Source organism: Gadus chalcogrammus, chromosome 23, assembly GCF_026213295.1.
Source record: "Gadus chalcogrammus isolate NIFS_2021 chromosome 23, NIFS_Gcha_1.0, whole genome shotgun sequence".
Taxonomy (NCBI): Eukaryota; Metazoa; Chordata; class Actinopteri; order Gadiformes; family Gadidae; genus Gadus; species Gadus chalcogrammus.
The window spans coordinates 6134319-6158084 of NC_079434.1; the positions used below are offsets into that span (position 1 = coordinate 6134319).

Genomic DNA, 23766 nt, shown 5'->3' on the forward strand with positions numbered 1-23766 from the left:
GTGTGTGTGTGTGTTTATATGGTTTGTTTGTCCGCATGCATTGTGGTTGGTTGGTTGCATGTGTGTGTCCTCCTGTGTTTGTAAGTGTATATTTGTATTTGTGTGTTTCTTCTTTTTATACGTGTGTTTGTGTTTTTTTGTTTGTGTGTGTTCTTTCTTTCTTTTAGTGTGTGTGGTTGTGTTTGTGTGTGTGCTTTTGTATTTGTCTATGTGTGTTTTTGTATTTGTGTACGTGTGTGCGTCCGTGCACGTGCCCCTGTGTGTGTGTGTGAGTGTAAGCGTTAGAGCGGTGTCAGTTGGACTTTCCCTGGGCCTTCTGCTCGGCCCCTGCCAAATCCCATGGGAAACCCCAGTGTTCCTGGGAAAGTCTGTTTTCGGCAGCGTTCCCTGGGTCTGTGTGGTGCACAAACTCACCCTGAGAACAGAAACGCCGCCACCTTACTGGTGTTTGGGCGCTCAGCCTCAATCACTGGAACAGCCCACAGCTGTCTACTCAGTTTGATTCATGGTGAAATCACAGATATGCGGAAAAAAGTGCTGAGTGTTTCGCTAATTGCAAAGACTTTTGTCTGCTATTGTGAACGCTGCTGTGGCTGTTCTAAGAACAGGACGTACTTAACTATTAAACGATGTGTAATAAAAGTTTCAGTATTCATTAGTCCTACAAAAAACATCATGTATTATTATACAGCTTTTTCAGTCATAGATTCGTTTTTTTCTTTTTATTGTTTGTCGGCCGTTTTTATATGTGTTTCTGTTGGTCCCCCGTCTGCAGGGATAAAGACTACCATCTGAGGACCTACAAGTCTGTGGTGATGGCCAACAAGCTGATCGACTGGCTCATAGCACAGGTATGTCCCCTGGACCGCCCTCCTGCTCCCTAGAGAGAGAGAGAGAGAGAGAGAGAGAGAGAGAGAGAGAGAGAGAGAGAGAGAGAGAGAGAGAGAGCCACTGCACACACACTCATGGATAAATGGGGAGAGGGGAGAGGGGAGGAGAGCAGAGGAGGAGACATTATCTTAAGTCTGAGTGCAGGGGGCTGTGGTCGATGCTCGGCATTCTGTGGACTAGAAATCTAGTCATTCTGCATGCTCAATGTATGCCGTTGTTTGTTTGGTTTTGGTTGTGTGTATGTTTGTGCATGTATAAATGTATGTGTGTGTGTATATGTTTATGTGTGAGTGTGTGTGTGTGCGTGTGTTTATTTGTAATTGTGTGTATTTATAGAGGTGTGTGTGTATATATATTTATGTGTGTGTGTGTGTGTCTTTATGTGTGTGTGTGTGTGTGTGTGTTTGTGTGTATGTATGAGTGTGTGTCTATATGTTTATTTATGTGTGTGTTTTCTTTATGTGAGTGTGTGTGTATGTATAGGTGTGTGTGTGTGTGTGTGTGTGTGTGTGTGTGTGTGTGTGTGTGTGTGTGTGTGTGTGTGTGTGTGTGTGTGTGTGTGTGTGTGTGTGTGTGTGTGTGTGTGTGTGTGTGTGTGTGTGTGTGTGTGTGTGTGACCGGGTCAGTAGACTAGTGTCCTCTCAGTGGGACTGTGATTGGGGCCACACTGCCGTCTAGACACCAGTTTGGTCGACTCGCGACAATCTTGGATCCGGCACAAAGAGACGGGATAGAGAGTGTTAGGGACATCTTCAACACAATGTTCTTTGTGTGTCCCCCCCCCCCCCCCCAACACACTCCCTAACTCCCTTTTGTATCCCTGTTGCTCTCTGTTATTCTATTCTTCTTCACTCCATTCTGTCATCCCCAATTTCCTTTCCTCACCTCGTCTGCGCTCTGCTGCCCTGTCTAAGACACTGTCTCTCTCTCTTACTCATCCCCTCTCTCTCTCCCTGTCTGTCTCTCCCTTTCTCCCTTTATTTCTCCAACTCTCTCTCTCTCTCTCTCTCTCTCTGCAGGGGGATTGCAGGACGCGGGAGGAGGCCTTGATCCTGGGGGTGGAGCTCTGCGACAACGGCTTCATGCATCACGGTACGACCATCTCGAACCAAGATCCTCTCTGGTGCTCAGAGAGGATCCAATCACCTGAATAAACCGTCCGATCAGAGTGCCTGAGGCTCCAGAGGGTTTATTCACTGGATGTTGAGTGGATCTGATCGGCGTGGGCTGCAGTGTTCCTCTGAGCGGTGGAGAAAGAGAGTCATTGGAGTGTTGCATGCTGTTTTAGTACACAGCGTTTAATTTTATGTGCATGTTTATGTGTTCCTGTGTGTTTGTGCATGTGTGTGAGCACATGCCCGTTGCGGGTGCCTGGGTGTGCGATGTTATTCCAGGGCCGTATACTTAATTGGGGCTTCATCCGTTCATTTGAGCGAGACGCATGGCTCGAGCGAGGTTGACTTTTAAGCGTGAGAGAGACGTTCTACGTAACCGTGGTTACAGTTTGTTGCGAGGGTATGACCTGTTTTATTTTCCCGCTGAGGTTTATGTTTTCATTTGTTTCCAAAACGTCCCCATCACACAAACACACACACACACACACACACACACACACACACACACACACACACACACACACACACACACACACACACACACACACACACACACACACACACACACACACACACACACACACACACACACGCTGTGAGTCATGAGAGTTGCCTTACCACCGTGATGTAAATTCTCCATTCACATCTCAGACTCACCCAACAAATTGCTAGTAAATCTGTGGACAGCATAACAGCCTTCAATCTGTCCCTCGCTCTCTAGCAGGGCCGCCCGGGTCATGTGGTCACGCCTCTGCCAGTTGCTTGGCAGTTATTGCAGTTATTTGGCCTGACACAATGCGGCTATTGCAGCGATTGGCCGTGGTATCTGATCCTAAGTGGGAATGAAGTATGGGAATGTTCAAAGGAACCCCCTAAGGGTAATTTGTAATATTAATAATTGTGTTTATTTTATTTTATTCTCCCTCCAGAGAGACGTGCAATCTGAACTTTCATTTCACCCCCGTTTTTCACGACGGAGGGGTTTTTTCTCACTGGATTCCAAACCGCTATAGTAAATAAGTGGGAGAGATTTGCATGATAAACGAGTCCAAAAGGCTTACTCTGCTGAACCACAGCCCGTTCTTCAGGGGGGATAGTCGGGATAGTGTGGACCTCCAGCCCCTTGGCCCCCCGGCTCGCTCCTCCACGTCCTCTAGGACCCCGTTGACCTAACCTTGTCCTGAGTTGCAGCCCACAAACGGCCATGGCTTTTATAGTCCCGTGTGTTGCCGTGACGATGCCCTGGACGCTCAAGTGCATACACTGGGACTATAAATTAAATTTGAACCAAATCTGTATCTGAAAACAGTGTACTTTGGACGCCATCCCCCTGCGTGGTGAGACGGTAACCCCCTGACCTCCCCTCTGACCTCCTCCCTCACCCCCCCTCACCTCCCCCCCTTACCCCTCCCCCCTGACCCCCCCTCACCTCCCCCCTTACCCCTCCCCCCCTCAGTGCTGGAGAAGAGCGAGTTCAAGGACGAGCCGCTGCTGTTCCGCTTCTTCGCCGACGAGGAGATGGAGGGCTCCAACACCAAGCACAAGCCCATGAAGCACGACCTGAAGATCGCAGAGAACGTCATCGCCAAAGCCCTCCTGGTGAGCCCCCCTGCCTCTCTCTCCCCCCCCCCCCCCCGGCTTAGAGGGAAGGTACGTCACGCTCCGAGACGACCCGCAGCTGTGTGAGAAGGAAACGCACGACGCGGCAGAAAGTCAAAGTAGACGTTTTATAATCGCTGTAAGCGCTTTTCTTTGAGGACACAGCGAATACCACCATGGGTGCTATTCGTCTTCTTGGCAATCCATATGAGTAATCATGTGTGTGGGGGCTGTGTTTGTGTTGTGTGTTTATGTGTGTGTTTATGTGTGTGTTCTGCCTGGTGTATGTTTTTTTTGTTGTGTTTGAGTGTTGCGGGGTATTTGTGTGTGTGTATGTGGCTTGCATATTATGTATGTTTTGCAGTGTTTGTATGTGTGTGATGCGTATGTGTGTGATGCGTGGTAACTCTACGTGTGTGTGTAACGCCGGGTTTAAAACTGTGTGTAATATGTGCTCTGTGTGTATTGCGTGGGACATTATGTACCATGTGATGCACCATCTACTGTATACTCTGGGGGGTGTGTGGAGCTAATGGCGGGGCTGCTGTTCCTCCAGATACGGCCCAGTGACGGCGGCTACGGCTTCACCCTGGAGGAGAGGAACCGGGTGCCCATCATTAAGGCTGTGGAAAAGGGCTCCCCTGCTGAGGTGAGGCGCGCACGCGCACACACACACACACACACACACACACACACACACACACACACACACACACACACACACACACACACACACACACACACACGCAATCATTCACACACATAGTCACACATAACCACACACACACACACACACACGCAATCATTCACACACATAGTCACACATAACCACACACACAGGCGCACACACTCAGACAGATGCGCGCACACACACACACACACACACACACACACACACACACACACACACACACACACACACACACACACACACACACACACACACACACAGGTGTACCCACTCTCACACACACACAGACACACACGCACACACGCACACACACAGACACATTAATCAGTTTCTATGTTTGCTGTGAGTACACAGCCTCTCGGCCTCTCTGAACTTCTACTCAATAGAGGTTAACTGTCCATTGTTGCTCTCTTATTATTACAGATGAGGTCCAGCGAGCCTTTGCTGTTATAATTATAGCCTAAGCTTCCCTTTCAGAAGAAAATAAGATCCTTTTATGAAAACTGTCTTTTAGTTGGCCTCTTTGCAGTAATGTACGCTTGTTCCTACATCAGAGAACCGTCCCCGTGGAAACACAGATGTTGAACACAACAAAGTTGTCAGCATTTTCGAGGTCTCTCTTTGTGTGCGCGCTGCATATTGAGTCCGCTCGATGAGAATGCAAAGGAGGGAGATGCCTTTCAAGTTCGAACGCAATCAATCTGAGAGGGCGACCCCGCGTGTGTGCATTCTGCTCGCGTAGGATACGAAGGCACTCCGCTGCGTGGCTAGGTTAACTTATTCCACATGGAAAGAGGAGGCTCACAATATGCTCCAGCTGTGTCTGTAGAGGCTAGTGTCTAACCCCTACCCTAGACATCTCTAGGTGCCAGGAGTTAACCCCTAACCCTGCATATATCTAGATGCTAGTAGCTAACCCTCACCCTCCACATCTCTAGAGGGGTAGCTAGGCCTAACCCTCCACATCTCTAGAGGGTGGTAACTAGCCCTAATCCTACACATCTCTAGATGCTAGTAGCTAACCCTAATCCTACACATCTCTAGAGGCTAGTAGCTAGCCCTAATCCTACACATCTCTTGATGCTAGTAGCTAGCCCTAATCCTACACATCTCTAGAGGCTAGTAGCTAGCCCTAATCCTACACATCTCTAGATGCTAGTAGCTAGCCCTAATCCTACACATCTCTGCTAGAGGCTAACCCTAACCCTCCATTTCTCTAAATGCTAGTAGCTAGCCCTAATCATACACATCTCTAGATGCTGGTAGTTAGCCCTAACCCTCCATATCTCTAGATGCTAGTAGCTAACCCTAACCCTCCAAATCTCTAGAGGCTAGTAGATAACCCTCCAAATCCGTAGATACTAATAGCTAACCCTAAACCTCCACGTGTGTAGAAATGAGACGCTGTAGAAATGTAATACATTTCAAGGTTCTCTTTGATGTTAATGCTTTATTAAGTCAGCATGCCACAGACCCAGCCCAGACTACTACTACTAGACATTCTATGTAAACAAGCCTTTACAAATGTTTAGCCCAAAGAGTTTTATGGCTGGTGTGCTTGTTTGTTTAGCCCCTTGTAATTCCTCTGGGGACATTTCAAATAAATGGTTGTCACCTCCAATGAAAACCTGAAAATGGAAAATGTTAGCACAAAACAGTTAGAAAGGTTTTGTTTATAATTCTAAACACTAGAATTGACTTAATTCTAAAGACGGAGATTGCCTCAGATTTAATACATCTATAATGTCCTTTTTTCATCTTGTTTTTTAGTGATATTACTTGATTTTGCTTTCCTACTTGGTTCTATAAAACTTGAATCTCTTCTCCCTTCTTTCTATCCTATCGTATGCTACTCTTTTGTCCAAGATGGCGGGTCTGGAGGTGGGGAAGAAGCTGTTTGCCATGAATGGAGACCTGGTGTTTCTGAGGCCCTTCTCAGAGGTGGAGAGCCTCCTTAGGCAGTGCTTCGAGAGCAAGGGACCCCTCAGGGTACTGGTCAGCACCAAGCCAAGAGAGTGAGTCACAGTGCTTACTGTACTAACTATACGTTGACGTCTTTAAATAGAGGAGTTTGTGTACATATTTAACTGTGTCGTCCATTAGCAGATGCAATTTTCCAAAGCAATGCATTCTTTAAGTACATGTGATTAATGAGCAGGTTGGGGTTAGGCATTTTTCTTAAGAAAAGGGAGATTGACGGCAAACACTAGGCTTGGAACCCAGACATATACCGTATATGTAAATGTGCGTTTAGGCTATAGCCTCTAGTGCCAAACTCAACATTTATGTTATTTTTTGGCCATTGTTTCCACAACGTGTTCTAGTTTAAACCTTTTTATCCTCTCCTTGTGCCCTCGGACATTCCCAGGACGGTGAAGATCCCAGACTCTGCAGATGGTCTTGGCTTCCAGATCCGTGGATTTGGTCCCTCTGTGGTCCACGCTGTGGGCAGAGGTAGGAGAGCATCAACTGACACACAAGCTACCTTACCTACCCTCACCCTTCACATCTCTAGATGCTACTAGCTAAACCTCACCCTCCACATCTCTAGATTCTAGTAGCTAAACATCACCCTCCACATCTCTAGATGCTAGTAGCTAAACCTCACCCTCCACATCTGTTGATGCTAGTAGCTAAACCTCACCCTCCACATCTCTAGATTCTAGTAGCTTAACCTCACCCTTCACATCTCTAGATGCTACTAGCTAAACCTCACCCTCCACATCTGTAGATGCTAGTAGCTAAACCTCACCCTTCACATATCTCCAGTGGCTAACCCTTACCCCTTCACATCTCTAGATGCTAGTAGCTAACCCTAAGCCTCCACATCTCTAGACGCTATATTCTATTCTCATGCGGCAGCCACACAGAGTAGAGAGAGAACTTGTTATCTCTGTGGGGAATAATTATCCGAAAAATCGGGCAATCACGTCCACAGAAACATAGTAATTATATTTTCAGAGTAAGGGTGACAACCGGTTTTTAGTATTTGGGGTTTGGCTGGGTGTAGCCTCCCGTGGTGCAGCTGGCAGGCAGCTGGCCCCGGCCTCGGGGCGCTTGTGTGACTTGGCCAGCGACCCGCCGGGTCACAGCCAGAAGCCATGAGCACAGCCCCCTCACTGCCTCCGTCCGCCGGCCCGCGGCCCTGCCAGAACCTGGGATTAGGCGGTTATCGCCCATTTTCCAAATGGTAATTACTTCCAGGTAGTTATCTGCTCTTCTGAGAGCGGCTCTGTCTTTCTTCACGGTGGAGAAAGTGGACGAACGCCGATCAGATAGGTCACGGCCCAGTTCCGTGTAGCCTGGCTCTTGAGCCCTCGCCGCTATCATGGCTGTAGGGAGATAGGGGCTATTGGAAAACAATTCAGGGCCACGTCTGGCTGTTCTCAGGAGAATTGCCTCTTGTTTTTATTTCCTTCAAACAATAAGGGTCAGTGGTTAGGGCAGCGAAGAATGCTGTGTGTGTGTGTGTGTGTGCGTGTCTGTTTGTGTGCGTGCGTGTTTGTCTGGGTGTGTGTGTGTGTGTGTGCGTTTCCATGCATGGCTGTGTTTTCCTGTCCCAGGTATATGCAATGTGTGCACATTTGATCTCTGAGAGGGCTTGGGTTCCAGGGGATTAACGGTACACAAAAGTCACGGTTCGGTACGTACCTCGGTTCTTAAATCACATTACGGTACGGTTCATAGTTAAGGGGAAAATTTAAAAAACTGCTTGTTTGTCATCAACGGAGAATGGCCGTAGATCAGAAGCAGTGAAAACACCAATAAACTTGGCTATCTGGCATTTGCATTTCTGAATTCCCAGATAGGGGTTGTTGAAATAGTGTTGTGAGCTCGGTTTGCACAGCTTGTTTTTTTTCCACAGCAGCAGTGTAACACATGGATGGTGCCTTTTCAAATGCGTCTGCTAGGGATGTGCATTTCTGGCAAAAATACTATTCAATATTCGCTGAGAAGTATTCGAATAATATTCGAAATTTGCTCAATCAAGAACCCCCCACGCACGCACGCACCTCGGACACACACACACACACACACACACACACACACACACACACACACACACACACACACACACACACACACACACACACTCACACTCACACTCACACTCACAATGACACAGGAAGAGGCTTTTATGATTTGTATGAAATCAATCTGTTTATTTCAACAACTGCGCCATCATCATTCAACATCAAAATTATTTCAAAGTGGGCTTAGGTAGATAGACCTACATGCGCCGAAAAATTTTACTGAACACAGCCTGCATGACGTGAACTAGACACGTCAAAAATATAACTTCACACGGTTTGTCTTTTTACAATTTATTTGTTATCAGCATTTTGCTGATCAGCAGAGAAATAGTCCGCCAAAGACGTTGACGTCGCTTAGCAACCGATGACGCTATTCACCACCGGAAGTTGTGAAGGCCCAATGCAAGTCAACGGAGCGTTCAACAGCATTGAGAAGAGCCGTGTAATAAATAACGGTAGTCACATTCATTATTCGATATTCTACGTGACTCCGACTATTCGACGATCTTTGCCCATCCCTAGCGTGTGCATGTTAAAGTGCTGTACGTAGACACGGAGATCATCCAATATTTTTTAACTATCCGTCGACGCCATGGACCTATTGGTCAAAGCAACAGAGACGGCAAGGGCTGTGATTGGTCCTCTAACAAATTCATTTCCGGAATAACTTCTCCGGTTTGACTTTGCGCCTTAATGACTTTGTACATCGTTTACTTTGCACCTTAAGGACCAATAAAACACCAAATAAGATTTGAAAAGCTTTGGAAGTTTATTTACAACACTGCTTACATGGTTTGTAGCCCACATATAAGATGTTAACGCTATGTTCGCCACATGTACGTACCGCGGTACACCTCTGGAACCGCTCCGAAGTGTCTGTACCGTTACGGTTCGGTACAGATACGTGTACCGATACACCCCTCACTGTGTGTTGATTTGAAGTGGCCTCCTTGATGGCTTAGCGACTAACGATAGAAGTGCTGTCTGTTCCTGGTTGTCACCGTGGATCCCAGGTGCTGGTTGTTCTGTTCGCCGTGTGAATTCAACACTCATCTGGAGGAGAGATATTCAGTCTGATTCGATCAATGGAGGAAACATCTTCAGAGGATGTCGGAAGAGTTGTAAGCAGTGTCTTGGTCGTCCCTCTTTGCGTACGCCTCACAGACGTTTAGTGTTCTATAAATACTGTACAACACACACTGTGTTGCGTCCGCCTGCGCTTGTTTCCCTCCCGTGTCTGTTTTTCCTTCCGGATGTTTCGGAGGAATCCGTTTGAGTTTCCTGCCGCCCATCAATCACAGAAGCGATTTGTTTTTAATGAAATAGAGTTTGCGTTTTTCATTTACCGATGCAGTTTCTTGGATGAAGGGATTGCACATCTGTTTGGATAGTGTTGAGTGAGTCAAATAGGGAATACTGTAATCGCAGGGATATTCATTCTGCCGAGCACTTCCTTCTGCAAATCCTTGGCTTTCCTCTTCCCGCTTGAAACACAACCGTTCCTTTTACGGGGCGAGATAGAGAGACATGGAGAGAAATAAAGAGAGTTGGGATCTCTCCTCTACCCCAGGCAAACAACATTCTTGCCCTCCTCTCCTCTGTTCCTCTTACGCAGAATTTCCCCCAAAAACAGGAAACAGAGTTTGTAAATAAGAGGAAAAAGCACATGCATTAAGAATGCAAAGGATGTTGGAATTGTTGGTATGTGGGGCTGTGTGTGTGGTTGTGTATCTGTCTGTGTGTTGTGTATGTGTGTATTTGTCTGTCTATCTGTCTCTCCCTTTATCTCTGTCCATGTGCGTGTCCATGTGACGTGTGTTTTCCCATGTTGTGCGTGCAGGGAGATGTCTGTGGGTGTGTATGTGTGTGTGTATCGTTGCATCCATGTGTGTGTGCCTTTCCATGTTGTGTGTGTACATGTGATGTCTGTTTGTTTGTGCGTGTTCGGAGTGTATCTGTGTGTGTGACTACCTGTATCTGTGTGCGTGCATGTGATGTGCTTGTGTTTGTTTGCTTGGCTGTGTGTGTCCCTGTCTGCCTTTTCTCCATTTCCTGTGTTTACCTGTGATCACAAATCAAATATGAAACCCTCGTCAAAAGTTGCACTTGAATCCTCATCCACCCCCATAATGACCTTTACCTATACCCCCCCAACCCCTCTCCGACCCCCCCCCCCCCTCTCTCCGCCTCTCCCCCCCCTCTCCCCAGGCACGGTTGCGGCGGGGGCGGGCCTCCACCCGGGCCAGTGCATCATCAAGGTGAACGGCATCAACGTGAGCAAGGAGAGCCACGCCAGCGTCATCGCCCACGTCACCGCATGCCGCAAGTACCGCCGGCCCACCCAGGTGAGACACGGGCAGAGGAGGGGGGGGGGGGGGGGGGGAGGGTGTATGCAGATCGGGCCGTGTTAACCTTGTAGCTGCTGCTGTGGAGAAGAGGCTGGAGGAGGATTGGAGAGTCAATGAAGGAGAAAGAGAACATGTTGTTCACTGAAGCAGCATTGTACTCCCATCTTGTTCTCTCTCTCTCTCTCTCGCTCTCTCTCTCACACTATCTCTCCCCTCCCTCCCTCTCTCTCGCCATCCCCTCTTCTTAATCTCATCTCTCCTTCTCTCATTCCCCCTCTCCCTCTCCCACTCTCTATCTCTATCCCTCTCTCTCCCTCCCCCCTTTCCTCTTCCCCCCCCTCTCTCCATCGCTCATATTAAGGGGGGAAGGGGGGGGTCCCAGCCCACTTTTGGCTCCTCCAGTAGTGACCCTTGGCTCACCACACTGCCCCCCCCCCCCACCCCCTGCTGTTCAAGACTGGCAGTCCCTCTGAGAGAGGAAGAGCGAGGGAGGGAGGGAGGGAGGGAGGGAGGGAGACAGAGCGGGTGAGGGAGGGAGGGAGACAGAGCGGGTGAGGGAGGGAGGGAGACAGAGCGGGTGAGGGAGGGAGACAGAGTGGGTGAGGGAGGGAGGGAGACAGAGCGGGTGAGGGAGGGAGGGAGACAGAGTGGGTGAGGGAGGGAGACAGAGTGGGTGAGGGAGGGAGGGGGAGAGAGCAAGATAGCTAATGGGAAGGAGAGAGGGGGGGGGGGGTGAGCCTCAGGGGGTCATGCAAGTCGGCAATCTCTTCACAAAGTACCCCAGAGAGAAGTGATTGGGAGAATGGTGTGTGAGGAAAAGAGTGTGTGTTTCTGTGTGTGTGTGTGTGTGTCAGCACCGCATGGGACTTGAGTCTTAATGAAGCGCTATACCGAAACCTGGTTTGCATCATATGCACAGGCGTAGAGGCAACACCCTCTTTGTGTCTTTGTGTGTGTACGTGTGTGTGTGTGCGAGTGTGTGTTTCTTTGTATTGGTGTGTGGCTGTATGGGCGTGCGTGTGTGTGCATGAGTTTATCAATGTATTTTTCTGTGTTGGTCTGTGTGTGTGTGCATGAGTGAATGATTGTGTGCTGGTGTGTTTGTGTGTGTATGTGTTTCTGTGTGTGTGCATGTGTGTGCGTGTCTGTGTTGGAGCATTTTCATGCACAGACAGTTTAAGTAACCCACTGAGCTTGCGGAGTGTGGGAAGAAGAAAAAAACGAATCACACACACACACACACACACACACACACACACACACACACACACACACACACACACACACACACACACACACACACACACACACACACACACACACACACACACACACACACCACGGCCCAGCGGTCTGATGGGGTTGGCGTGGTTGCGCTGTGCGGTCCAGAGTTTCCATATGTTTGTGAAGGCCTGTCAGTGTTTACTCTGCCCACCCGACCGTGACGCTCTCTCCAGCGTATCTGGCCAGCCTCAGCCACGCAGCGCCCCCCTCCCGCCCCTCCCTGCCCAGCTGTTCCCAGACCCTCAGCCAGGGCTCCCCCTCACCCACAGCCAGGCACCTCCACACCACCTCCACCCCATCACCCCGTTATACAACAGGACTTTCCTCCCTCCCTGGTTCCGACACATGGATGGTGGGAAAGCTGTCTGCTTCTCATTGGGGGGGGCAGGGGGGGTAGGGTGTTGGTCTCCCATTTGAATGGTCCCGGTTCCTCAGTGTACCTGGAAGGGACCCTGGAGCCCCTAATTGCCGTTACCCGATCCTTAATGACCGGTACCAGAGATTGCTGTGAATTGCTGTGGATTATAATGACACGATGACATCATTAGCTGTGACATGGTGCTGTCATTGATGGACTGCATGGTTAACTGTGTGTGTGTGTGTGTGTGTGTGTGTGTGTGTGTGTGTGTGTGTGTGTGTGTGTGTGTGTGTGTGTGTGTGTGTGTGTGTGTGTGTGTGTGTGTGTGTGTGTGTGTGTGTGGATGCGGCCTGTGTGTGTGTATGTGCGTGTCTCCATGCAGCAGGACACTATTAAGTGGGTGTACAACAACAACGAGAGCGCTCAGGAGGACGAGAGGAAGTCGAACCAAAAGCGCTCGGCGGAGGAGAACGAGGACGGGTTCGAGTGCAAAGTGGAAGGTGACGCTCGCTGCCTCGCCGTCTCCCTCTTTCTCCCTCTTTCTGCCGATTCTCTCCTCTATTTGACTTTTTCACTTTGACCTTTGCTTGTTTCCTATAGATTTTCTTAACGTTCTGTCGGTTGAAAATGTGCACTGTACATGTACACTGCAAAAAAGCATGCATCTCTGTCTCTCTTTGCCTCTCTCTCTCTGTCTCTGTCTCTGTCTCTGTCTCTGTCTCTGTCTCTGTCTCTCTCTCTCTCTCTCTCTCTCTCTCAGGCCAAAGTGTTTAGGTAAACACACACGCACACCAACCGCTCCACACAAACACACACATGTCATGAAGAGAAATTGGTTTGAGACTGAGAACTTTGCGTGTAGATAGCGTAGTTTAGCTCCAGGTGATCGTGAAGGATTGGTGAACACACATTCCGTGCATGGAAACGAAAAGTGTGGAACACCAAACAACCTTTTGGCTTTGAGCGAACGCAGCGGGCGATAACTGCGTCTCATCTGGAGCACATTATAGCATCAACAACCAGTCCCTCCTCTGATTTATTGAGGGTTAATCAATATCCTGTTCCCCTCTCCCAGTTCCGTACCAAGCTTTACCAATCCTCTAGAGAGAGAGTCAAACACGGGACGCTCTTCCCTTTGTGGTAAACACCTCGGCAAGGTCTTCATGGGGATGTAGCTAGTCATCACGTCGGCTGAAGCCCTGCCTGATTGCAGTGGCTCGTCATCTCTCCGCTGGAGGAGAAGCAAGGCAGGGAGGGAACCATGAACACATGTGCTCCTTCTGAAATGAAACAGTGGATATAACCGCTGGAACTCTACCAATGCGCTACAAAGCAGATGGTTAAGATATTACTTATTAACCATCGTGCACTTTGGCTTTGTTTTTATTCATGATTATTTGACATGTGTGCTCGCTTGACGCAAGCCTGCGTGTGAGTTAGTGCATGCGTGTGTGTATGATTGGCCTCTTTCTGGCTCTGTGTGTGTGTGTGTGTGCATGTGTGTCTGTGTGTGTGTGTGTGTGTGGGTGTGTTTGTGTGTGTGTGTGCATGCGTGTGCATGAGTTTCTCTGTGTGTGTATGTATGTGAGTGTGTGCTTGTGTGTGTGTATGTGTGTGTGCGTGCATGCAAGCGTTTCTCTGCGTGTGCATGCTTGTGAGTGTGTGTGTGTGTGTGTGTGTTGAACCCACTCCAGTGTACGTGCTTAGCTTCATTGTGTGTTGTTTTGTGTGTGCCCTTGTGTGTGTGTGTGTGTGTTTCCGTGCCACAGAGGTGATGGACAAGTTCAACACCATCGCCATCATCGACGGCAAGAAGGAGCTGGTGAGTCTGACGGTGGACAACGTGCACCTGGAGTACGGTGTGGTGTACGACTACGACAGCACCGCCGGGATCAAGTGCCACGTGCTGGAGAAGATGGTGGAGCCCAAGGGCTTCTTCAACCTCACCGCCAAGGTGCGTACGCAGCCCCCGCCCCCTCTGTTTTGGCATAGGATCTCAGTGCCTACTTCATCTTCACGTACCCGTTTGACCCTTTTTATTTATTAGAAAGTTGTTAAGTATTGAATCTGAATGTGTTCCCTGGAACACTGCGAATCGGGAATTCAAGTCCCCGCCCCCCCCCCCCCCCCCCCCCAATGTGCCAAATATCGACCTTTTCCCCTGATGGTTGCATGAATCTTAATCAATGGCGGCGTCCCCTCCGGTAATCTACGCTTCATACGGTCGTGTGTGGGTGACGCTACATCCACATTCTGTACATTCTGTGGTTCAATAGCTTGGGGCACCTGTGGTATGAATGCGTTTATTCATTTACGGTCCCGCCTCTCGTTATTCCAGTCACAAAGCTGCACAACATTCAGAGCCAACAATTTTTCTGTCTTTCCTCTCGTTAACTCACTTGTCTCGCCAAGCTCAAGAGCTGCAGGTCACTTTAGGACTGAACAGGAACCACACAAACAAGTCTGTTAGACCCTTTGCTCTCTCTCTCTCTCTCTCTCTCTCTCTCTCTCTCTCTCTCTCTCTCTCTCTCTCTCTCTCTCTATCTCACTCTCGTGCTACTCTATCAATCCCCTGACGCACAACAGCGGAGCACAGTGTTGTACAAATCAGGTTTTGGTTTATTTGTGATATTAAAACAAAACCTAAATCTTGAATCAAAGCCTTATGTAAAAATCCTCATTATCGTCCTTAACCCTTTTCTCCTAATTATCTAAAGCTGGTGCCTCTGAACTTTGAATTTTCGATTCCTATTGATCAATATTTGTTTTGGAAGGAGTTTCCAGCGTAGAATCTTCAGTGTAAAATGGGTATGGGGTACATGTGTGTCCTGGAATGCACACATCCCATCACCCTTTAATTTTTAGCCACACACAAATCTCAGGAGGATGGGCTGTCTGCCTCCCAGACGCAATCACGCCATCTTTAATCCTTATTGATCAAGGACGGAGACGCCTCGATCAACGGCCGCGTCTCCTCGGTGCCGGGGACGTCCTGGAAGCCTTAATCAAGACGGATTAGGGAAGGATCTCCGGGCGCGTTCCAGTCTCAAAGTCCTGAGTCACAAGCACCACAGAGCTGTCGGAAAGCGTTACGAAAACCACTCATCCCGAATCTGTGCCTTGTACCGGCCTGTCTTCCTGTCATATCTCTCTTCCTTTGACGGAGAACAGCTCCCCTTCCCTCTGAAGTGGAAGTCATTTTTAGTATGATCGTAAACATCTGCTGCGCCGGTGCGCGCGGAGCCCCCCCTGTGGAGAGGTGCGCGCTGTATGAATCCTAATACTGCTTACACTGTGGAGCGCCTTGTTTTCCTTGTGCCTCAGCCTCTTCCTGCTCAGGAGTTCCTCCTCTTTCTTCCTCCCGTTCCTCCAGCGAGTATCTCTTTCAAAGACTCGGCAGCAGAGGAGATGTCTTTCTTTTCCTCTCGTGCTCCACATCTGATCTCCCCCCCTGCCGTCGCGGCCTCCTCCCGTTCCCCGGTCTCCGTACAGCACAGTGCAGTCCCTCGATCCTCGCATACTGCTGCCCCGGCCTGCCCCGTGACCACACCCCTCACTGCAACGCTCAGGGAGTTCAACCTGCCAAGCGAAACAGAGCCGATGTGATGAATTATGGATCGATCGGTTCCAGCAGACTTAATATGTTCTTTCAGAACTTCAGGCGAGTAAGGCTAAGGCTCCGGAGACCGTATAGAGTCTTATGCTGGAGACCATCCTGATCACCTGACTTTACGTTCTGTTTCGCTACACCGATAAAAATGTATAAATTGCAAGGAGCGGAGTCACGTCTTGTTTCCCGTTTCGTTACGGAGATATTCTACTGAAGAGAAACTCCAACTTCTTTACGCGAGTGGACGAGGTGTTTAGAAGGGGATTTGAATTTGAGTATTTCTACAGTAGCCAGTCTACACTGGGCTGATTTGAAACCTTAACAGACACTTTTTAGCGTTTGCTACTGCTGGATGAGTTTGTGTAGCCAATCACCTGCTTACAGATCCCCTGTTTCCCCAAATAGGTACCTAAAAATGTACTTCCCTTACAAGGTCGCTGGTTGGCTTCCGAGTGAACAACAACGCACATCAAACCACAAACCAAGAAGGCCTGTCCCTAGCGCTCCTTCCGGTGGCTCGTTCACTTTACCGGGGTTACTACGGGCAACACCGGGCTAGAGGAGAACACCTGGATACTCAGAAAGAGAGGGCGAGCCGAATCGTCCTGAACCCCTCTTGCAACGTACCCACCGTCCCCTGTCCCTCTGTCCCCCACAGATCCTGGAGGCTCTGGCGCGCAACGACGACACGCTGGTGCAGATGTGCGGCCGGCTGAGCTCCAGCTGTGACGTCATCCCGGAGGAGCTGCGGTCCCGGCTCGCCGCGCTGTGTGGCGAGAGGCTGGAGCACGTCAACCGCCGGCTCACCAACTACCGGAAGGTGAGCCCCCCCCCAAACACACCAGGGGCTGCCTTTAGGTCTGACGCCTCGTCCCTCCACCGTGACAGTCAGTGTGTGTGGTGAGCGTTGTGGGCCCCGGGGCCGTTGTAGGATACAACCTTTAAGGGGGTGTGGCCCCATAGGCCGGTACATTTAGTTACCGTTAATGGTCTGTTATGTAGGCTGTCCGCTGTGGGAATGGGGGACATCCAGGTCGTTGGTGATTTGATAGGGGGGTGTCTTCTACCTCCATGGGCTATAAACGTTAGAGGAGAATTTGCAGATTGGGCCGAAGTCTTCCAGAAACTGTTTTCATTCAAGCTAGCAGCCCTGTCCCCCCCCCTCATAGTTTAGATGGGGCTGAGATCAAGATGACTTTATTGTTCAAAGGAAACCAAAATCAAGAAAGGATAAGATAATTGAATAGCTTATATATGTACAGCTGTTAACAAGACAGAGACATGAGCTGGTCACCGGCTACATACACAACAACAATAGCAACATCAACAGCAAGGAGGTTTTTCAGGCTTCTGTGTGGAAGTGCAGTCGGCTCTTGGAGCCCTGGCAGGAAGGAGGACGCACTTGGACGAGCAGTTTGACATTGCCTTGTGTTTGTGTATATGTGTGTGTGTGTGTGTAATGTGTATGTGTTTGTGTGTGTGTGTGTGTGTGTGTGTGGATGCCTTTTATGTATCTGTGTGTGGGCTTGTGTTCATTTTGTGTAGCTTAGTGTGTGTGTCTGCGTGTGCATTTAGTGTGCCTGTGTGAGGGTGTGTGTGTGTGCATTAAGTGTGTGTGTGTGTGTGTGTGCGTTTGTGCGTGTCGTCGTCCCCTCTGTGTGCTCCACCGGTCCCGTCGGTGGCCCCGTGTGTGCGGAGAAACAGAACGCAGGAGCGGGGCGCGTGAGAGCGGAGCACACGAGATCTGACCAAACTTCACAGTGGCCTTGAACTAATTACCCACGGGTTATAAATAGCCCTCGCCAGGCGGGCCGGCTGCCCCCCCCCTCCTGCTCCGAGGGGGAGAATTCCTTCTCAGACCCCCAGTGGGAGAGGGAGAGAGGGGGAGGGCAATTAGGGGTTTTAAGGAGAGAAACACAGCGACACGGCCCTGACTGAGAGCGAGGGGAACAAAGGGATAGAGAGTGTGAGAGTGAGAGAGTGAGGGAGTGAGGATGGCCCCACCCCCCCCCCCCCCTTTCATCTTCAGGGGCATTCCTGCAACCTTCCAGAGGCCTATAAAAAAAAAAAAAGGGTCGGACTCGCAGACAAAGAAGAAGATATGTTGAAAACCACTCCAGCCAATCGGGATCCTCCTCGGCAGCGCTCCCTGTGAGCGCCACTCTGACAGTGTTTAGTCGGGCCGCCTCCCTAACGTATACAGGGGCCCGCGTCGGAGAAGCAACCCCCCCCCTCTGGCTTACGCTGTGTTATCTGTCGGCTGCGTAGCGTCCCTGACAGGAAGTTGGGCACATGATCGCGGGGAGGACGGTTCAAGGAAAGTGCAGGCCTGGGGAACGTTCCAGACGTCCCGTGCGTGGGTTATGTGTATGGACACGTCTCCCCCACCTCCCCCGCCTCCCCGAGGGGGAGGGGCGGGGGACGCCCGGGCCCCAGGCGTCCCCAAAATTGCGAATTACATGGGGGGGGGGGGGGGGGGGGGTCTGATCACCTGCTGGGTGAGCAAGGGGTCACGACCCCTCGCTGTGAGATGAGCTGTTGGGGGAATGGAGTCCAGCTGGTTGGTCCTGGGTGACGTGTGGGGTTGGATACCGTCTGCCTGTTCCTCTGATGTCATTGGATGGGATCAGTCCATATCACTCCCTCCTGATGTTTGGATGTATTGTGCATTTGCTATTTTCTCATTGAGAATTCAATTATTTTATGCGATACGACGTACAGTGGTTCAATATCATTAATAAGCATGAAGGGGTTAGCGACGTATTGCTGAAGGATGCCTACTGGGGTGGGCTGTGGACACTCAAGATCAAACCCAGAACTTTATGGCTGGGGGTCAAACACCTTAGCCCCAACACTTTCCCTAAGAACATGAAGATTTCAATAAAGTGTGTCTAATGTATACTGCAGTAAAATACAACCCTTGAGTTGGGTCAGAACCTATAGTGAACACCAGCTAACTCACACCTCCTCCTCTTCCTCCTTCTTGTTCTCTTTCTCTTTCTTCTCCTGCTCCTCCTCATTCTTTTTCTCTATCCTCTCCTTCTACTCCTGCTCCTCCCCCTTCCTGCTCTTGCGCTTCTCCTCCTTCTCCTCATCATCCTCCTCTTCCTCCTTCTTCTGGTTCTTCTTTATCTCCTTCTCCTTCTCCTCCTCTTCCTCCTCCTTCTGGTTCTTCTTTATCTCCTTCTCCTCCTGATCCTCCTCCTTCTTTTTCTCCATCTTCTCGCCCTCCTCCTGCTCCTCCTCCTTCTTTTTTCTCCATCTTCTCCCTCTCTTCCTGTTCCTCCCTCTTCCTGCTCTTGCTCTCCTTCTCCTTCGCCTCCTCTTCCTCCTCTTGCTCCAGTTTGCCCGTGTGCTTAGGAACCGGGCGTGGCCCACCTTCAAGCAGGCCAAGACCAAGGTATCCCCGCTGCACAGCAGCGACTTCTGCCCCACCAACTGCCACGTGAACGTGATGGAGGTGTCCTACCCCAAGACCACCACCTCGCTGGGCAGCGCCTTCGGGGTGCAGCTGGACAGCCGCAGGAACACCATGGAGGGAGGGGGGCGGAGCAGCGCCGAGCACGGTGAGGAGGAGAGCCAATAGGAGACTGGCATGACGGGCCGTCAGGTGGTACGCGGTGGAGACAAAACTGTAGTTCCTCTGACGGCCTCTAGGTGGTTTGCGGTTGAGACTAGACTTGTTCCCCTGACGGCCTTAAGGTGGTACGCGTTGGATGGGACTAAACTGTAGTTCCTCTGACGGCCTCTAGGTGGTTTGCGGTTGAGGCTAGCGTTGGATGGGACTAAACTGTAGTTCCTCTGACGGCCTTTAGGTGGTACGCGCGGTTCGATGTAGAATCACCGCTCACCAAGTCCACAGGAGCAGAAAGAGTTTTCATTCTCTTAATGCAAAGCCAATCACTTTTAACGTAGTTCGATTAGGATCTCCGTTGCTTGTTGCTCGTTCATCTTCATATAATTGATTTTCCGAGGTCCTGCTTGACGTTTAGATTTCATTAAAAAGTTATTAAGGGTTGAACGTAATGAATTTTGGTCATAGACTGTTGCGTTCTATTCCTTTCAATTCCTGCCATAATTTTGCTTCACTGTGATAAAATGTATACGATTTCCCTTGCATATGATTGTTTGTGCAATTGCTGCGTCCTCAATGGCTCTAAAAATCAACGTTCTTCACCCAACCACGAAGGATGGTTACGTTCTGAATATAATAGAATAATGGTCTACAAATTGGAAACACAACAATACCAATTGTTAGGTAATAGGCTTCTTCTATCACAGCTTGTTCTGTGGTTGTTGTTACATTATTCTTTGCTTGATCCGTATTCAGGCAAGACCTTCCTCAGTTCAGCCTCAGCTGAATGGGAAAACAAACACAGTCCGCCATTTACATTTAGGGGCCTTTAGCATTCGCTCTTATCCAAAGCGACTTAAAACAGTTCATCCACACACTGATGGCGGAGTCACCGATGCAAGGAGACAGCCTTGCATCGGCTTAGGGTTAGGTGTTGTGCTCAGGGACACCTCCACACTCGGGGTTCGAACTAGCAACCTTCTTGTCACAAGTCCACGGTCCGCTCTACCTCCTGAGCCAAGCCGGCCCCCAGCCGCCTCCTAGCAGGCCCCTCACTCTGCCTCTGTTTCCCCTGGGCTCTCTCTCCTCCCCCAGGTAAGGTGAGCCCCATGGTGTACGCCCAGCACACCATCACCACCATGGCGGCCCCGTCGGGCCACAGCCTGGGCCGCACGGAGGGCCACGGCCTGCGCTTCCTCCTGCGGGAGGAGGACCTGCAGACCCTGGACGCCTACCAAAAGCTGGTCGCCAAGCTCACCACCGTCGTCAAGGAGATGGACACGCACGCCGCCCAGATCCACGAGTGAGTGGGGCGTCACACCCCGGGGGGAGGGGGATCTCACACACACGCACACGCACATGCATAGATTCAGATTTAGGCACGCGCACACAAACAAGCACACACAGAGGCCGTGCACACAAATATGCATGTAGGCGCACACACAGATGTGAAAGAGATGCACACACACATACACACAATGTGCAAGCATACACACACACACATACACGCGCGTGTGCACACACTCACATGCAGAACTTATAGGCTCACTAATGATAAAGTCACTACTGATTAAAGTGATTTATATTTGTTATCTCTTTTGTCAATATCTTGAAGCTAACATCCACATCAGAGGAATGGGTGTATTTCGTTGAAGTTGTCCACAATGTTCTGTTCAACACTCTGCAGTGCAGTGAAGGCAAAACATGTCTCACTAATCTTCTGAAAGCCGTTTCCTTATCGATGAGAATAACAGGTCTCTGGTGATTTCCTTTTCCCTTTTTGAATCGCCTTTCAAACGCCTCACACCTCATAAAGCAGCTGCCGGTCACCTCGGACAAAGTGCTGCATCTGGCTTTTAGTATGAATACCTCAGCTTACCACCCAAACACCTGGGTGGGTGGCTGTGTATAGGTGTGTGTGTGCGAGTGTGTATGCATAAATACACTTGTGTTTGTGTGCATGTGCCTGTTTTGTGTTGTGAGTGTGTGTGAAGAGAAAAAGTTTAATATATTTAAAGAGTAAACAACAGTGCCCATTTCACATGTTTAATTCGGGAATGCAACAGTGGCGTCACACACACACACACACGCACACACACACACACGCACGCACACACACACACACACACACACACACACACACACACACACACACACACACACACACACACACACACACACACACACACACACACACACACACACACACACACACACACACACAAACACACACAGTCACACAGTCACACACACACCAAAAACAATATGTGCACTGTGAAAGAAAGGCTTCCTGGCCAGTGGCTCCATGTCCAGAGTGCCATTGTCTCGAGGTGCACAAGGTTGTGGTCGGGAAGTGGGGGACCTAGCCTGGGGTCCCTCCCTCCCCCCCACTTCCACACCAAACAGGAAGTTCAATGTCAATGAAGTAGAGGGCGTTTAGGAGACCAGGTGCACTCTGGAAATGCCATTGACTTACAATGAAACACAGTTACGCGCACGCGCGCACATGCGCGCACACACACACACACACACACACACACACACACACACACACACACACACACACACACACACACACACACACACACACACACACACACACTCATTCATCTATGCACAGGGGCATGCATACATGCTGCTACGGCATCACACACACGCAAACACACACGCGCAAAAACTCATGATAGGCCTCACACACACAGACAAACCAACCCACACACAAATACACATGCACAGACACAAATGCACATGCAACACACTTCTAAATATCCATACAGACACACACACACACACACACACACACACACACACACACACACACACACACACACACACACACACACACACACACACACACACACTCCGATCTCTTCGACATTCCCTGATAATATATAATATTTTCATGAACCGAAACACCCAATTAAAGCGTGATGACAATCACTCTACCACAATCTATTTAATGAGACGCCATTTCACAACCTAATTCAGTTAATGAAAACATTGCTCACACCCATGCATGCAACTGTGAAGATGAGCTGGTGATGGTCGCAGCTCACGTCCGCTGTGATGACCAAGTAGCCGTAGCCTCGCTGAGTAGCTGTGACCTCCGTGATAATCTTTGGCTCTGCTGGCTTCTCCAAGGGGGTGAGTTAGCATCCCCAAGAGAGGCAGAGGGCAGAAACGTTTGGAACTTATCCAACATGTGTTTTGGTACGATTCGTTTTCTTGGTGTTCCATAGATCTTTTCAAATGTTAATGTTATATTTATGCCCAACAATAGCCTGCCGGTGGGCCTCTGATCTCATGCAAATATCAATGTATTACCACACACACACACACACACACACACACACACACACACACACACACACACACACACACACACACACACACACACACACACACACACACACACACACACACACACACACACACACACACACACACACACACACACACAGAGGGATCCACACAAATCCCTTTCTAATTTATAAGCAGACACAACAACATCATTCCTTTGCAGTCCTCGGCTGAATCCATGTTCAGGCAGAGATCTCTCCATTCCGTAGCTGCTGGAGCCTGGATTCTCCACAGGGCCTGGAGACCTCGCTACAGAGCGTTGGTTGGATAAAAGCATACAGCGAACCGGGACGAAAGCATACTGCAAACCGATAAAAACATGAAGACACCGTGTCAAAATAGTGCAGCATTGATGTGTTGGTGTAATCTCAAAGAGACGGTGTGCTTTTCTTCATACTTACTTGCACGTAGTTCTATTGAAGAGACGGTGAGGACCTGCAGGGGTCGACAGAGTAGGGGTTGGCATGTGGGCCTGGCGTGCTACGGCGATGTGCCAGTGCCATGTCAGGAGCGGTGTGAGATCGGAGCCTTTTGGACGGCTTCATCTTGAGCCCTCGGGCACTTTGCTCTCGCTCTCCTTTTTCTCTCTCCCTGCTCTACTTCCTCCCCCTTCCTACCTATCAGGGCCCCTTCCTCCATTCCTCTGGTTCTTTGATACCCCTAACAACCCCCCCCCACACACTTACCCCACCACCACCAGAACCACCACCTCCATCACCATCATTTCACCACCACTTTAACCACCTTAACCACCACCACCATCATCACAACAACCACCACCTACACCATCATCTTCGTCACCACCCCCACCTTCACCATCATCTTCGTCACCACCCCCACCTTCACAAGCATCTTCGCCACCACCCCCACCACAACCGTCAAAAAGTGGACCACCGTCATCA

General features: G+C 49.8%; 1 protein-coding gene across 1 annotated transcript in view; it reads left to right on the forward strand.

The window, feature by feature from the left end:
- Window positions 1-23766, forward strand: part of prex2 (phosphatidylinositol-3,4,5-trisphosphate-dependent Rac exchange factor 2) — a 121732-nt gene that overhangs the window by 48600 nt on the left and 49366 nt on the right. The window contains exons 14-25 of the mRNA XM_056583819.1: window positions 776-851; window positions 1911-1983; window positions 3463-3605; window positions 4162-4254; window positions 6163-6311; window positions 6665-6750; window positions 10539-10675; window positions 12703-12820; window positions 14090-14274; window positions 16589-16750; window positions 19274-19496; window positions 20600-20807. Coding sequence (XP_056439794.1) covers window positions 776-851; window positions 1911-1983; window positions 3463-3605; window positions 4162-4254; window positions 6163-6311; window positions 6665-6750; window positions 10539-10675; window positions 12703-12820; window positions 14090-14274; window positions 16589-16750; window positions 19274-19496; window positions 20600-20807 — 1653 coding nt within the window. The remainder of the gene's footprint in view (window positions 1-775; window positions 852-1910; window positions 1984-3462; window positions 3606-4161; window positions 4255-6162; window positions 6312-6664; window positions 6751-10538; window positions 10676-12702; window positions 12821-14089; window positions 14275-16588; window positions 16751-19273; window positions 19497-20599; window positions 20808-23766) is intronic.